The 17,514-nt window shown below is 43.2% G+C and overlaps 1 protein-coding gene across 4 annotated transcripts in view; it reads left to right on the top strand.

The window, feature by feature from the left end:
• Positions 1–17,514, top strand: part of LOC311259259 (SH3 and multiple ankyrin repeat domains protein 2-like) — a 210,944-nt gene that overhangs the window by 132,492 nt on the left and 60,938 nt on the right. For all 4 annotated transcript variants that reach the window (XM_084356291.1, XM_084356293.1, XM_084356292.1 and 1 more), the window contains 3 exons: positions 40–179; positions 2,302–2,415; positions 9,599–9,680. In XM_084356291.1, coding sequence (XP_084212417.1) covers positions 40–179; positions 2,302–2,415; positions 9,599–9,680 — 336 coding nt within the window. The remainder of the gene's footprint in view (positions 1–39; positions 180–2,301; positions 2,416–9,598; positions 9,681–17,514) is intronic.

Genomic DNA, 17,514 nt, shown 5'->3' with positions numbered 1-17,514 from the left:
TCTGAGTCCTGACCAGTGTCTCGTGTCCTCTCTTGTCAGTCCCAGCAGTCACAGCGAGGCGGTCGGCCCCAGGAGGAAGCTGTACAGCGCCGTTCCCGGGAGACATTTTGTGGTGGTGCGTGCTTACACCGCTCAGGCCGAGGGGGAGATCAACCTCTACAAGAGCGACAGGGTCAAAGGTGAGACTGAGGACAACCTTAGTGTGTTCTGTTGTTTATGTTTTTAATCACTGAGGGACGCATGGTCCCAACCTTGACCTCCAGGAGAGCCGGAGTTGTTCAGGTATGAGTAACACAACGTTTGACCCTGCAGAGCTGCAAGAAGTACTCAGATCTGTCACTTCAGTAAAAGTACCAATACTGCAGATCAGAAATACTCTGAAGTAAAACAACACGTAACATATTCTAGGATTATGATTATTGATGCATTCATGTGTCGGCATCTGGTAAAGAAGAAGTTAGCCTTACACACTTAACTTTTTATACATTTTACTGCTCGATAAATGAATCTTTAATCTTTATTTTGTATTTATGATCTGAGTCTGCAGATAAACTTGTAACTCAAGATGTCGGATATGTTTATGGAAGTAAAAGTGAAACGTTAATATTTAAGTGGAGGGTCTCAAAACTGTACTTAAAGGAACAGTTCACCCAAAAATCCAGTCATCGTCTCCTCCCTCCGTGCTCATGAAAGTCAGGTGAAGTCTCGTAGTCCGCAAAACATTTCTGGAGCTTCACAGCAAAACAGCGCTGCAGTGTTCTGCTAAACAACTGAAGCAGCTGGAGAAAACAGCGGAAAACATGAATATAAACTGGCTCCATACAGCTGTGTGGTGCAATCCAAGTCTCCAGGAGCCCCAAGATCCCAAATTGATTTGAAAAGCATTATTGGACGTTATTATACCTCATGGAGCCGTTTGATGTTTTTCTTTTAAGTCCCCAACTCCAGAAATGTTTTATGGACTATGAAACTTCACCTGACTTTCCATGAGCACGCGGGGGGAGGAGACGATGACTGATTTTATATTTTTGGGTGAACTTTTTCCTTTAAAACAGTATGAATGTAATGTACTTTGGTTAATTTCCGACCCCCGACCACAGAGAGATAAATAGAACTGGATGATGATGAAAACCAAATACCGAAATCAAAAAGCAGATAAAAGGCTCTGATTCGTCTTCGCCTTCATTTCATAATTGTGTCTGAAAAAAGAGAAACTGGAAATCAAACAGCAAATTATCGTCTCTGATGAAAATGAGGCTCTGCAGGGTCTGAACACAGATGCTGAGGAACAGCATCGACCTTAAGATCGAACAGTTTCGGTCACACTGCAGCTCTGACGCACAAAACACATTATTTACTGAAGAAACATCCATCATAAGTTTATTTTTAATGCTCAACAAGAATGATTTTGTCAATAGTTACTGAGCTATATGTGTTTTGATGGAGCTCAGCTGATGTCTCATAGAAGAACATTTCAAAACCAAAGTTTGAGTTTCAGAGACATTAACAACAATAATAAACAGCAACAGCATCATTACGTTAAATACTTTTCATTTCACTTTTAATTCTCAGGAACCAGACTGATAATTAACTTGTCATTTTGATACTTAAGTACATCTAACACCAGACACTTTACATATAATATTAAGTATTATTCATATATATTAACACAAAATCTTTTCTTTTTCTTAAGTCTGACTTTGGGATACGTTTTTCCAGCGCAGATCTTCTAAGCGGATCTTTATCTCCATGAAACTGAACTGAAGGATAAAAAAACAAAAGGTCTTCAATAACGGTCATAAAAACCAAAGATCGTTCTCCCAACGTCTGATTTTGCTTCAAACTAAACAAACTAAAACAAACGATTTGAAATGTTCTCAGGAAGAATATTTCTGTGACTGTCAACATGTGCAGGCTTCAGCTGCAGCTCTCACCGTTAATGGATGACATTTCAACAACCTCTCACAACTGTGGGAGTTTTTCATTTTGTTTAAATGCATCATATTTATCAGCTCCGTGCTGAATACCAGCAGATTCTTGTATCGCAGTCATGTTCAGAACATCCTTTATTATATCCTTTACCTGCGGTTCTGTTCATGGTGCCGTGGGCCTCGGGTCTGATGTATCGTAGGAGCGTTTGTATAAGCAGAGACCTTTAACTTAATGTTTCACTTTCTATTTAAAGGAGCCATTTAAATGTTTAAACTGATCTCTGGGGAGGCATTGTTCTCTTCTTCTTTTGTGCTCTGAAGCTGATGTCGTTTTTCACTCTGCTCTCCTCTCTCTTCCCTTTCGGACCAGTTCTGAGCATCGGAGAGGGGGGTTTCTGGGAGGGCAGCGCCCGCGGCCAGGTGGGCTGGTTTCCAGCCGACTGTGTGGAGGAGATCCCGGCCAAGACCTCCGACGAGAGGAGCTGTAAGTCTAATCACTCGGGGTTGTGTGGCGGTTGGAGGTGGGACAGCGACTTATGTAGGACGCGCTGTTTGCTATCACCCAGTTTAGTGGAGAGAGGCAGAGAGAGGGAGGACGCAGAGAACAGAAGCTCGGGCTAAATGCTGAAGCTTCCTGAGGCAGCGTGATGGCACGTGGCTGCTCTCTCTGCAGTACAGGAGCTGCGTGTGTCTCTGCTCCTCTGTCTGCTCGTCTCCCTGTCTCTTTCTGTCTCCCCGGGCTGTGGCGCACAAAGCTAAGCGCTACATTGCCCTGCTAACTCAGCTGTGCTCTGATGTCCTCTGGGTGCAGGCTAATGAACATATCACGCCATGCTCCATCCCCCACAAACATCACATTTTTCCTTGTCCTTGGAATCTCTCTTGCTGTTGTGAGAGTGCTGTCAGTGCGTCTGAGCGAGGGAGCGGGTTTGAGAAAAGGCCCGTCTCTGCTGTCTGTCCTGCTCTCTTCCTCGCTCCACGATCTCTCTCATCCTCTGGTATTCTGCTCCCTGACAGTATTTAATTATTGACATTATCACAAAGCGCAGTGTCGCTGGAGTCAACTCCTCACACCCACCCGCTCTCTTAGTCTTCCCTGCTCTTTAGGAGTATGTCAGCAATGATGAAGGCAGATGGGGAGCAACTTGTTCCTCTCTCCTCCTCGCTGTTTGCCTTCTTCTGGGTGGCTTATTTTAAAGCCTAACCCAAGGCCATTGGCACGGGGAGCTCTGCTAACACTGTGCCACATCCAAATTGCCCTCAGGTCTGCCTGCAAAGAAAGCCTGTCAGAAAATGGGAGCACAGTATGGTGGTTCGCGAAAGACCCATTCAAAGGCGACCTCGGCCAAGGCCACGGGCCATGCATGTGTGTGTGCTGCAATTAGCCGGGCGGTGAATAGTCTGCGTGAAACCAACAGTTGTGGCTGATTGTAGGAGCGAACGGGAAGCTGAGAAAAAGATTTTTAGCCAAAATGATTCCCGTCAGACGGACAGGTGGATGTAGAGAAGTAGCTTTATCCTCTCATCCATCATCGGCTGTCTGAACATCTAAAAGCTCATTTCTTTTCTTACTGAGAGTTAGATGAGGTGAGTCTCATCTCCTCCCTCCATGCTGATGAAAGTCAGGTGAAGTCTGGAGACTTGATTTAAAACGGGAAAACAACCAAAATGTCTCCATACAGCGCGTCTGTCTCTAGAAGCCCAGAGATCCCAAACTGATTTGAAAAGACGACATTTTTCAAAGCTGAAATCTTCACTGCAGCTGATAAACTACAGTGAAGATTTAGTTTTTTTCAGTCGCGTCTTTTCAAATCAGTTTGGGATCTAACCAACACTGACTCGACATGCTGTCTTCCCTCCCTCTGTGGTCTGTCCTCCATCTCACTCCTCAAACATCAACCTTTTTAATAAATCAGTGCCGAGGTAAAAAACAATGTGTGTGAGAGTTACTATTTGTCATTGACGAGCCGTAAGAAAGTAACAGACGACAGAAGATACCTTCACAGTCCAGAATACCTGACACGTGAGGCTGCGATCAGAACAATAGTTACTGTATCTTCTCTCAGTGGAGCGTGCAAACTACCAGGACTCTGCAGTTTACCCATCAGCCCTCACGCACACGCACACACACACACACACACACACACACACACACACACACACACATGCTGATTTAACTTAAACACCTTCAGCTTCTAATCCCTGTGATTCAATAGATGTGATGCAGGAGGATTAAGTCCCGCTCAGACACGCTTTGTTTGGGTTCAAGTTTGGACCTTGAGAGCTCTTCAGTGAGTGAAGCCTGGACGTCACTGAGCTCACAGAGGAGCCAGCAGAGTGTTTGTATGACCTATTTAAACCATCTATAGCACCACAGAGCGAGTGTTAATGATAAATCATCATTTATTTTTCAACGTCAAGGTGTAAATGCTGTTTCAGCGCATGTCCACACGGCTAGGATTAAAATGCATGGTTGAGAAACGCTGAAGCGTTTTATGTATTATTCTGTCGGCCTAAAATGTCTAAAAACACGGAGATAAGCTCATAAAATGCGCATTTTTAAACCAACATTTTCACAAGAGGAGGTAGCTCAGTGTTCGCTCTGTGCATTAATTAATGTACTGTACATTATCTGTGCACAGCAGCTCTTTTTGTATCGTTACAAACAAAACTGACTAATTAACCTGATTTTAGAGAGTCGTCTGTTTAAGTAGGTTCATCTGATCCTGGACCAGTTTTGGTTTGATGACTAAAATGAGTCACTTGGTCCCATAAATGATGTGTCTGAGAGAGTTTGTCCTCTGTGTGCAGGAGAGTGCAGTATATTAATATACAGCAGTACATTTAACAAACTATATCACTCACTGAATGTTTATTTAAAAAATGATTCAAGGCTTTTATTGACACACGTGTCGCCGGGTCAAAATCCCACAGCTCACCTGAACCTGCCACCGCTCAGGATCCAGTGACGTGAGCAGTGTGAGCGTGTGCAGGTTCATTACAGTGTGAACATGTTCAGACTGTGAGTTAAGATGATTGATGCTCTTCACACGCTGGGGACAGAAACGATCAGAGTAACAAACAAATGTATCTGTTCCTTAATTAGTGTTGTTTGAATCATCACCCTGAAGCGTCTCACATCAGTTACACAGTAACGTGCAGCTCAAGCAAAGCACAGAGATACAGTTTTTGTTTTTATTGTTCATTAACAATATCTTAATTAATCTTAATATATAAATACAGAGGATGATTGTCTTCTGATTATCCTCATGTGACCTTCACATCTGCACCAAGGGCACAACACCAGGAGCAGGACACAAGTGTTCAGGTGTTTGTTCTGTGTTTCCTCAGTATCAGCAGAGACCAGCTGGCCTCAGGGCTGCTAATTATTGTAGTAATAAACTGCTGCTGATCTGATGGGACTGTAGAAGATGATACACAGCCGGCCGTGACGTTTTAATATGACTTCCACTGATAAAGATTTAAAGATTAGATAAAGATTTTGCCTTTAAGCTGATCCTTATTTTAATAAGTCTAATAGTGGTCTATGTGCACGTGGATGTTTGGGTCAAACTGGTCGGTTAAAATATTTCAAAGTACAAATACTTCCCAACATCACAAGACTGATTTCAACCTATCAGAGCACATCACGCACGGCAGACGCAGCGAGACGAAACAAAGACATAAAAGACGTGAACAGACAGAGAGGGAGGCTGAATGGGGAGAAAAGGCGTGTTAGTGTCTCGTATCTGCAGAGAGTTTCTTATTTTCTCTCTTTGTTGCTGCTCGGGACGCTTTACCAACCCAACATGTGGCTGTTTGACGTCCTGGGAATGAGACTCAACTATCAACTATCTTTGTGGTGCGTTCAGGAACAGCTGGGACAAATCCTGCTGACTCTACCTTTAACTTTAATAGTCTTTGAATTATATTAATATGACGTGAGCTTCAGTTAGCTTTGACCACAAATGTCCTTCAGAGGGAGACTTTTTACTCTGATACTCTGAGTACATGTCAGAGCCTGTACTCGATTACTTTGACTGGAGTAAAGGAGTTGAGTCAGTACTTCTACTTTTACCAGAGTCTGTTTTTAGATACAAGGTCAGGAGGCGAGGAGGGACACACTAAAGACCTGGAGAGGCCCAGACGCACACACACAAACACACACACACACACACACACACACACACATGGCTGAGGTACAAACATCTGACAGACCAAAAACACAAATACAGACGTGGTAACGTGCATATTTTCACACAACACACACACACACACACACACACACACACACACACACACACACACCATGCATGCAGTATCTCTATTGATCTGTGACCATAGAAACCAGCTGGTCGCAGTCAGTTGCTATGGAGTGTGACTACAGTATGTTGTGGAGATCCTCTCTCTCTATACTCTGTTTTTTTTCTTACACATATAAACTCTGTCTTCTTCCCCCCGCCTGCTCCTTTTCTGTACAAAAACACAAAGCTGTAACCCATTTTTCATCTCTGTCGGTCGATCATCAGCTCCCAGCCGCATCCTCCCTCCTCCTCCAATCTGACACTGTGGACGTAGAATCAGGAGGGGGGGAGAAAAAAAAAAAATGTTCCTGCGAGGATGACAAGATCTAAGCCGGATCAGAGGAGATGGAGTTTCTGTGAAAGTGTGACAGCTGGTGTGAGAGAGTATGTGAAGTGAAGGAAAGAGAGGGAGAGGAAAGGGGGGAGGAGATGGAGCTGAATGGGGCGGAGGATGACAGGAGGCAGCTTCACTCTGCAGGTCATGTGTGGGTTTAAAATACAGCTTTTTTATAAACCATCTGATCCTCTTTTCCTCTATGAACTGTTACTGCACAGACTCTTTAAATGTAATTAAAGACAGGCAGATGAAGGAGGACTGAGGTCAAAGGAGAGCCGAGTGTAAAACCGTCTCATTTACCAGACGAGCCTTGAATCCGAGGTGTTTTCCTTCTGTTTTCACGCTCGACACATCCACCATGTTTAAACAATCTTTGCAGTTGGAGGTTAAACAGTCAAAGCCTCTTATTTCTCTGTTTATTAGTCAATATTGCCGCCCTCTGCACCTCCCCTGGTTTAAAAGCTATATTAACTAATGTTCAGTAAGAGCCTTTAATTGCCGCAGTGTGAGCAGGTCACGCTTCCTGTATTTGTCCTGTCGAGGTTCATCACTGATTGTTGATCTCAAATTATCTGTCTATATTTATATCATTTACTATAGATGTTAAATACACATAAACTGATACCTTTTTGCATTTTAAGAGGAAACTTGTTGAAAATGTGTGTCCGGCACTGCCTCCGTTCAGCTCCATGTGTCATTGCCAGTGACTGTTAAGATGCTACCAGCTCGTAAAGTTGCACTCACTGATTATATTTAAATTAATATAGTTTAATCTAGCTGTTGACACAACCTTTGAGTTTGAGTTTTGAAACCAAGGCAGGGCTCTGCAGGTCTTACCCCCCATAATCTGAGGTTCAAGGACTGTGTCTTCTGTGTTCTGGTGACATTTAAAGAACGAAAGTAACAAAAGAAGTCAAATGCAACAGCATTTTTACATCAAATCAATGTAATCTTCAGAAAACAATGCAGAATAATTCACCCTTTCATGTAAACATGCATAAATCTGCTGCCCTTCAGAGAGTCCGTGCACGGTGCTGCCCTGTTGAGTCTGTTGATGGGGACCGACAGAAAAAAATCAATGTGACAGAATTTACAGCCTGTTTCCTTTAAAACTCCCTCTGAAGTTTATTCAGCGGACTACACACTGCACAGCGACAGAGACGGGCTGTGATTACTGAAAACGTTTGACAAATTGGGGGTAATACGGGAGGAAACCGGGAGGGAGCAAGTTCTGTCCAATCCAACAGCAGGTAACACCAACACGATGCAGATACTTTGTACAAAAGCTTAATGAAACAGCATTCTGTAGTTTTAAGAAAGCAAGAAACTGTGGTTTGAACATCAGCACACAAACTGAAGCACTTCAGTGATAAACTGATCACCTGTATCTCCACTCTCTCTCTCTCTGCATGTCTTATTACTTTCACCTGAACTTGTATGAAAAATATGCATCATTGATTTACAGTCAATTAATAGTACCCAATGTAAAATATCAGATTGAAGCAACTCCACACATGACAGTGTTTGTGTTCAGCCATCATCATCAACTGCAGAGTTTGCTTACGGGTGAAAGAAATCCCTGTCGACCTGTCAGTTCTACTTAGACCAGATCCTGGTAATGGTATTGTTTATTTCCACTGTGTCCCTGTTGATGATAAAATACACGTTTAGCCCAAATTGCTGAGTTTGGGTATCGATCTTTGAATAGTTTAGGATGTATCGATGTTTCTGTAGCAGTCGGCACTTCACAGGAGTTGGCAGAGGCAGAGGAGGGAGGTAAAGAGAGAGTGAACATTAGTCAGATATCCAGAAACACAACCACAGAGAGACGCTCATGATGCTGCGAGTCTGCTGGATTTGTAAACAGGGAATTGTTTACTAAGACAACAACTTTAATATGTTAGATTTTAATTACAGCTTTTTCTTCCTCAAGTGGCCAAAAAGTCAGTTAATGCAGCTTTAAACTCAGTTAATTTTCAAGGATCAACAGGATTACCGTATAATAATACAGCTGACTGGGATGTTCATTATGAGAGCGTGATGCTAAATCCTTAAAGCTGCGGCTGAGGAGCAGATCTGATGGCTGGACGCTTACAGAGTAACTCCAACAACTTTACACATTAAAGTGGTGCAAGGGCAAAGTACACAGATGGGCTGCTGTCATCTGTCACCTCCAGTGATGTCACTCAGTGGATAGGTTGCATTGTGGGTAATGTAGGCGACAGGTTTTGAAAAGCAGTCTCGTTATGGACAGTTTAAAAAACAAATTATCAGATCGACACAGAGGAACCAGAGATATCACCTTTTTTATTCCACGCAGTCATCGTCTTTTTCAAAACCTGGTGCCGACATTACCCACAATGCAATTTAGCCATTGAGTGGCATCACAGGAGGCAATTCATCAAATAACATGCAGCTTCCTCTGGAGCCACAAAAGGCTTTTTACTTCTTTATTCACACGTGCAGCAGAACTCCCCGACACCTGTGAACACACTTTAATGTGTAAAACTGGTGAAATGATCCTTTAAGAGTGTAACATTGACTGCAGTGTATCTGTGTCAACGCGCTGCTCGTGCTCTGGTTAGGTTCAGGCACACAAACCACTGAGGGTTAGAAAAACAAGATCTCGTAACATTTCCCGTAGTTTGACACTTACAAATATTTAAACGAGCTCTTGGACTTCTCAGCTTCTCGCTTCACCTCCGCTCCCACGCGTCTACCTCACGATATAAAAGTCAGAAACATGTAACGTGAACGTGATATGATATGTTGAAATGTCAATAAGGTACATAGTTTTGTTTTTTCTGAACTCTTTCGGCTGTAGAGGAAAGATGAATGAAGTGAAATGAAATGTTGTCGTGCTGACACATCTCTCATGTCTAACAGATACTTTGAAAATGCAGGAATATATTGATTTGTGTTAAAAACCTGTCCTGCCACGTTGATGGATCGGATCCTGAAGTTCTATCATTAGTCACAAATGTGACCGATGTGAATATTAATCTCGTTCCTCTGTGTTTTGTCAGATTCCCGAGCGGACCGCGCCGACAGACGGAAGCTCTTCAGACATTACACTGTGGGCTCCTACGACAGCTTCGATGCTTCCAGGTGAGACCTCACACCTCAGCCCTGTTTCCACCAAGCGGTCCGGTCCGGTTCAGTTCACTTTAGTTTGTTACACCGAGCATATTGATTGGTTACCTAAAGGGTGGAGCTAGAAACTTCTTCAGTCTGCTGACTGGTCGACAGAATCGACACAATCAAGGAATAGAGCGAAAATCCAGCCACAAACCCGCTTCAGTGGGTTTCTCAGCGATCGGCTGCCCGGGGCTTCCAGCGCACGTCCGAGCAATGCAGAAAGCTCAGGAGTGATTTTCAGGCGGATTAAGAACCGCAGCAGTCGAGAGTGTTGCTAATAGATAAAGCTGGAGACGGTTCACATCACATTAGATATCATGTCAGGTTAGTGACGTGGCTGACACACCCGATAAATACTCCGCCTGCTGAGTAAGAGTAAGATCTGTGGTGGAAGCACGGAGCAGAATCTGGGTTTACTGTTCTGATGTGTAACGAACTGAACTGAGCCAAAGCGACTGGTGGAAACAGGGCTGTATGTTTATTTATGTGTATATATACTGTGTCTTTAAAGCATTGATCGATATAAGATTTAGTTTCAGGAAGCTGTTTGTCTGTTTAAAATGTTTTGCGTGCAGTGAAATCAACGTACAAACAGAATCTACAAACTAATCTGCTGTCCGTCTTTGCGTGGAGCTGAAAACAAACTGGAAACGTTTCCGCTGTTCTTGAGGGGAAAAAAGGATTTAGATGCGATCGTGTCCCGTCTAATGTCACCTGACGTTGAATCCCAAGGTCTCCACCATGCTCTGCTCTTAAGTTATTCTGCTCCACTCGTCTCTTCCCTTCTGTCACATCCACTTCTATACAAGCTTCATTAGAAATGAAGATAGATGTATCCTCCTCTGTGTGTGTGTGTGTGTGTGTGTGTGTGTGTGTGTGTGTGTGTGTGTGTGATAGAGAGAGAGAGAAAGAGAGAGAGTGTATTCTCCATCGTGAACAAATCCTATTTAGAAAGAATCGATCACACAGGTGAGCTGATCGTCCTTGTAGGAGCATGAATATGAATCAGGTTGTGTTTGATGGCACCGGGTCAGCGGACCGACATCATCATTCACGCAGCGGTTTGCACGCCGTGGTTTTTAAACCCCTGCATGGAAGCGAGGCAGAAGTTCTGACCTTCCTCCGTCTGTCCTGCACGGAGAGACGGAGCTGCAGAGGATGAAGTGCAGGCAGATTTTGCTCCGACTTATAAAAACTGCTTTAATAAGAGATGAGCGCTCTGACAGCTGAGCGGTCCGCTCTCATTCCAGAACTTTTAATGATGATATCACGGCTGTAGCTGATATTTAGTCATTTATATTGATTCATCTCTTTTATTTCCACATTCAAGAAGTGACAATACATGAAATAAAGTAAAACATTTGTTATTTAACTTGTTCACTTTGTGCAGTTGTGTACTTGTACTTGAGTACACGGGAGTTTTTCCCTTCTTTTCCCACTACACACTTCTGATTCACTTTATATTTCAGGGGCTGATATTGCTTTTTACTCCGCTGTATTTATCTGACAGCTGTGGTTACTCATTACTTTGCATATTCAGTTTTTATAACTGTGATGCATTGTTAAAGATTAAAGATTAAACAACCGAACAGTATGAAAGCAGTTTAAAATCAGGCAGCTGCAGCACTGAAATAATAAAAAAGAATCCATCGTTGTAATGCTTCCTGATATTAAAAGTGTGCGAAAGGCTTTTGTGTGTAATGAGTTTGTTTATCTTTGATACTTCAGCTACATTTTACTGATTCAGTACTTTTAAGAATTTAATAAATAACTTTAATAAATCAACAGAAGTCACTGCTGACTTTTTGTCGCCTCTTGGATGTGGAAATAAATCAACGTTTTCTTTGCGTCAGACGTGCTCCTTTAAGACATTTGTCGTGTCCTTGTCCGTCCTTTTTCACGATTCAGACCTCACATGTTGGCGGTCTTTCATCAGCTAATGGACGGCTCTAACAGGCTTCACAACAACACGCTGATTGAATCTCAGGCTGTCGGTTTGGCCTCTGCGTGATTAACTAATTTCTTTAGGATCAAAAGTATCAAACATGCTGATTCTGCCTAACTGTATGTGAAAGATTAACAGTGACGAGCGGACACAAAGGTTTTGTTCTGTCAGTTTTAAATGACTACACTGCTCTCTGCACACAGAAAGACAAAATGTCACGTAGTCATATATCACATGTGGACGTGTGGGGTGATAAGGCCGTGAAGGACAGAGTGTAGTTACTCTGCTGGATCTCCTCTGGCCGTGAACACACTAGAAGGTGTTTTTCCAGTCGGTGTCCAGTATGTGGGTCAAGGTGAACCTTCTCCCACCCAGCGCAGGTTGGCCGAATGTGGGTTGTGGCTCAGACTAAAGACCCATGTGACATCAGAGATCCAGGGGAAATCTCAGCTGGAAATGAAAACTGAACCTGGATATAGACTCGTACATGTCGGTCCTTCGCTCTCTGATGGAGCCCACTGTGTCATAACTCGTATTTTTCCAGATATGAGAATAACTGTGTGCATTTCCTTTTGGAAAGCTGACTTTTCCGAGGCACTCACATCACGTCCTTCCTCTGCTCGTTAAAGATTCATAATTGTTTTTTAAACTGGCAGAGGGTGCCGTTAAATGTTGCATGAGGCAGGAAGTCCCCTGGTCTGTGTGTTGACGGGCAGGAAGAAGGTGCCAAACAGCGGTCTGATCTCCGCTCACTCACAGATTTAAAAGGGAAGATGAGCCGAGCTGTGAGCGCAGACCGACACTCATTGTGACTCGACTTGGCAGGAAATAAAATGACTTGAGCGCGAGACTCGACTCCGACTTTGGAGGTCAAAGACTCGTGTCGACTCGAGACGTGATGACTCGCCTGCGTTCATTTCATGTTTGAGTATTTGATTTATTTCTGTGGACGGTTATCAAACAACGAGCAGGAACAAGAAATCCTCACACATATGCGGCTTAAGAGCCAGAATCTGTTCAGAACTGAGAGTCTATTTCTGAGAGCAGACGGACAGACGGACGATGAGGACTGTAACAGAGTTTGATGTTATGAAGTCTGACCGTCAGTATTTTTCTGCTCAAAAGTGAAGTGGAGGGAATATTTATTAATTATAACACAAATGCAACTCATTGTCATCCTTAAACAAATAGACCAATAATATCATTATCAGACACGTACTAATATCGTGTCTTTTCTCTTTATAAAGATCGAATCCTGCAGGTTTGTGCACGTGTATGTTCCCCGTACGTATGAAAATAGAAAGGTCCGTCTCAAACAATATAAGCGTCACTGCCCACACAGAGACAAGACAAAAGACATTATTTTCTAAATATTGAGCCTTCTCCCCAGTGAGAGGAACATTTGGTTGGAAGTAGTGACTCGATCATTTACTAAGTAATCAATATGGTTATTGTTAAATTAAACACATAACAAATTAAACACGCCAAATGTAAAAATACTAGAAAATGCATCGTGTAAGATTTAAAGTGTAGTACGTAAAGACACGGAGGACATGACACTGAGGACATCGTGTCTTCAACAGAGCTGCAACGATTCGATGATTAATTGAGTCAAAATAAAAATAATCAGAAGCTATTTTGAAAATGGATTCATGGTTTCAGTGCATTTTCACGATGTGTCCAACGTTAACGTCTTCCAGCTTCTTTAATGTGAAGATTCGCTGCTTTTCTGACAGTAAATGAAGAGTCTTTGGGTTTTGGACAAAATAAGTGATTTGAAGACGTCACTTTGGGTTCTGGGGAACTGTGATGAGCGTTGACATTTTATATTAAAAGTAGATTAATCAATAATGAAAATACTCATTAATTGCAACTCTAGTCTTCAGTGGTAGCTCTTATCTGACTGTGTATAAGTATAACTGATGAAACATGAACTAGAATCATAAAAACAAATCTCAGGTGGAAGCTTTATCACTATTTTCCTCTCAGTCTCAGTCAGTTTATTCTTCTACACTCTTCACAACAATCATAACTGTGACCAGAGGGTCAATGCGAGTGAAAGAAGAGAACAGGAATCTACTGTGAGTTTATGGCTCATGTTGAATTATTAAGATAAACGATAGCCATCTATAATGATTTACACGATCATACGTCATAATTCCTCCTTCCACACAGAATATTTCAGACTTCCATATAGGAGACAGAGAAGTATGTGATGCTTTTGCACACGTTATGTTTAAAATGACCTTTTTTAACATAAAAAACGAACACCGAGCAAAGGTTATGAACATTATGGTACTGATTACCATAATGGATGCAGAGTGTAGTTACAGCAGGCCATAACGCCTCGCTGACAGTTCATTGTGTGCTTACATAAATTAAAACTGTGCTGTGCTGCACCTCCAGGCTCAGAGAAGATGCACAGTCATCCTGACGACAGCGTGCAGCACATGGAAAACTGCTTATATTTGGGTTTTTTTACTGGATTTATCTACGGATCCAGAAAACTCACTGATCCAAGGGGATAGATATCAAAGTCAGAGCACGACATGGTCCCAAGATGTTTAGAGACACAAATGAAAATATTTTGTCATGAGCAGAAAACTGATCTCATTAGTTTTCTTCTTAAAACACATTGTCTTTGCTATAAAAGGAAAAATAGCAGATTTGTTCATACTGGCAGCGATGTGTTGCTGTCAAACTGTTTGTTGCTGACTCTTTAGCACTGCGTGTCCTGATGATGGTGTCAGACTAAAAGTTCAGCGCTGAGAGTGTGCACGAGCTCGTCTCTTTTCCATCCGTCTTCAAATCTGACTCGTGGACAGACGATCCCTCCCCGCTGGGTGAGATGCAGAGGGAGGAGAGCCAGATGTGGATTTCGGTGCGTGATGCATCAGCTCTCTGCCGTCTGAGATAAGATGCTGATGATGCCGGTGCCCGAGGAGTCGTTGCAGAGTCACGTGATTGCATACGGAGGAATGAGAGCGCTCTGCAGAAGCATCCAGAGGTTAGAAGCCCTCAGCCACATGACTGACAGATTACCCTGCATCATTTTCTCCGCCAGCCATCAGTCATGCGGTGTAAGAGCTCGATGACTGTCTAACCACCCTTGAGCCAGACCTCCAAACTCCAATAAAAAGTTTCTCAGCGGGTGATGAATGTCTGACAAACAAACAGTCGTTGCATTGCATACAGAGCCTCTCCTCCAGACTATAAATACACCGCGGCCTCCCACGGCGGAGCCCAGATTGAGGCAGCGTGCTCCCTAGAGTAAGCTTGCACTTTATCCCGTCAGCCTGTCGTACAGCCTGTCCCACATCCTTCACGCTGCATCCACTTTGTTTTGACGAAGTGGACCGTCGTCAGCACCGCGCATCACTTGTTGAACACGATGACACCTCCGATAAACTGTCAGGCCCCTTCTCTGCAGCAGGCTGACCTACTGAAGCTGCCGCCATGCCAGATTTGGGTGATCAAGGTGTGATTACCTGCAGCCGTCCACTATGGACCGGAGGGTGTGTGTGTGTGTGTGTGTGTGTGTGTGTGTGTGTGTGTAGAGGAATGCTGGGAGATAACCTTCAGTGTGTCAGCAGTGCGGGCCTCCTTCCTCTCTAGACAGATTGCGTTGCTAAGGGAACTGTTGCTAGGATGGCAGTCGCACCTCTCTCTCCGTCTTTATACTCCCCTCTCTCTGTCTTTTTCTCTCTCTCATCCCACGTGTCTATTCAGCGTAATCCTCTCACCTAATATAAGCCGAGCGATGCACCCTCACGGCAAAACACCTCCGGCGTGGAGGAGAGAACTTGGCCTTTTAAGTCGCACCTCTCCTCGGCTCGGTACCCCCGGCTCAGATGACTCTGGTCAGTCTCAGCACACCAGGCCCGGCCATGATTACTGCAGGAAATGAGAGGCGGAACGTACCATTTCATGCATGTTCCAGAAAACGGAGACCAGCGGGGGGCAAAAATAAACTGGGTTAACATACAGGATTGTGAGCTTAGAGGAAGATGTCAGATGAGACGGTTTGATGCTGAGTCAAACTTGGAGAGGTGCTTCTCGTTTGAGAGTAATCCTTCTCCTGTAGCTGCATCACCATATGGAGGATTCCTCACATACACAACTGAGGCAACAACAGTGTGACGACCACAGCTGCTGCTACTGTTAGTCAAAGGCAGGAAACGAGATACAGAACGTCACATGCATTTTTTAATTTTGAAGCCACGGTTGCTGACTGCAGCGCTGTCTCCTCTGTTGTTTAATGAGGATGAATCATGGAGCATTAACCTGCGAGCACCTGAATTCATTTATGAAATAACTGATCTAAGTTATCAGATATTACCAGATATTTGTTTGTCAGAATGCACCGAGTAAATCTGGATCATACGGCCTCATTTTCATTATGTGTCAGCTGCTTTTTTGGTAATTTGACGACCAAAATTTGGGCTGCTTGGTCCCTCGAGCAAATCTGACCCTACAAATCTGCAATCTGTCTTAGCTGGCCTGTTAAAAAGGGGTAACAATTAGGGCTGTAACACATGATTTTGTTTGGTTATCAATTAATCTGCAGATTATTTTGAGTTAAGTTGATTAATCGTTCAGTCCAGGGCTGCCCGGAGTGAGGCCCGCAGGCCAACTTTGGCCGGCCGTAAGGTTTGTTTGGACTGCTGTCTGGTGATCAAAATGTCAAACTGACAAAAAATATGTGAACATTAATCGCTGATTAAGCTGTTTTAATTGTTGTGTAAATCCCTTGATTCCCTGAGATCCTCGCACCACTCTGCATCCTATCATTACTGTTTTTGGCCCGCGGCCCTGCAATCAATGCAGAAGTGGAAAGTTTGTGCAAGAATTAATCTTTTTCATTGGAAGTGGATTTTTTTGTGACCTGAACCACAAAAAAAAAAAGAGATAAAGCAAGTGGTGTGCGTGTTGCCTTTGACCCGTTTGGCTCTCGTCCCAATATTTATTTTCAGTTTTTGCCCTCCAAACAGAAAAGTTTGGGTCCACCTGGTTTAGTTTATAAAATGTGCTCATCACAACTTCTAAGAGCCCAAAGTGACGTCTTTAAAATGTGGCGTTGTGTTGTTGTACTCAAGATAAGTCTCAAGAGATAATTATAAAATATAATATAATAATAAAATAATTGTTTGATACGTACTGTCAGATACTTAATGACGGTTTCTACGGGAAGACGAGAGTCGTCGAGAGAAAACCTGACGCTTGCATAAACACTTCCCGTCTTGTGTCAGGTGGACAGTAAAACACTGAGAAGTGTTGAATAAAGAGTTAAGTTAATTTCAGCTCCTTCCTGTTTGTATTTATTTGCGCTATACAGCAACAAATGAAGAGAATGAAAAGGAATCTTTCTTTGTCTTCTGTGGCATTTTATTACATTACATTATTCATTACATTTTATTGTGTATCATGCATTGTGGGACGTGCACTGGTCCCTGCTCTCTACTCTGAGGACTGCAGTACACAGCGAGCTCATCGGCCAAATGAAAAACACTTGAGAAACCACTCGAGTCATTTCTTGCACTCTAGCACAATGCATGATGGTATATAATGCTTGGTTAGTGACCATCAGTTGTACACTTATTTTCATGATGCATTGTGGGAAACTATATAGAGAATAATAATTCTCACAATGCATTCAGACAGCACTACAAGATGGCACTTTATGGGTCGTGGGTGATTCCGGACACAGCCTCGGTCGTGACTCGGTCTCGGTTCAGGTGTTCAACGTCCAGTTGCTTCTTTTGTCCAAGCAACAGTTCAAAACCCAAATACTTTCCATTTACTGGCAGAAATGACAAAGAAAAGCAGCAAATCCTCACGTTCAAGAAGCTGGAACCAACA

This window comes from Pagrus pagrus, assembly GCF_965226575.1.
Source record: "Pagrus pagrus genome assembly, chromosome: 1".
NCBI classification, from domain to species: domain Eukaryota; kingdom Metazoa; phylum Chordata; class Actinopteri; order Spariformes; family Sparidae; genus Pagrus; species Pagrus pagrus.
This window is presented reverse-complemented; position numbering and strand designations above follow the sequence as displayed.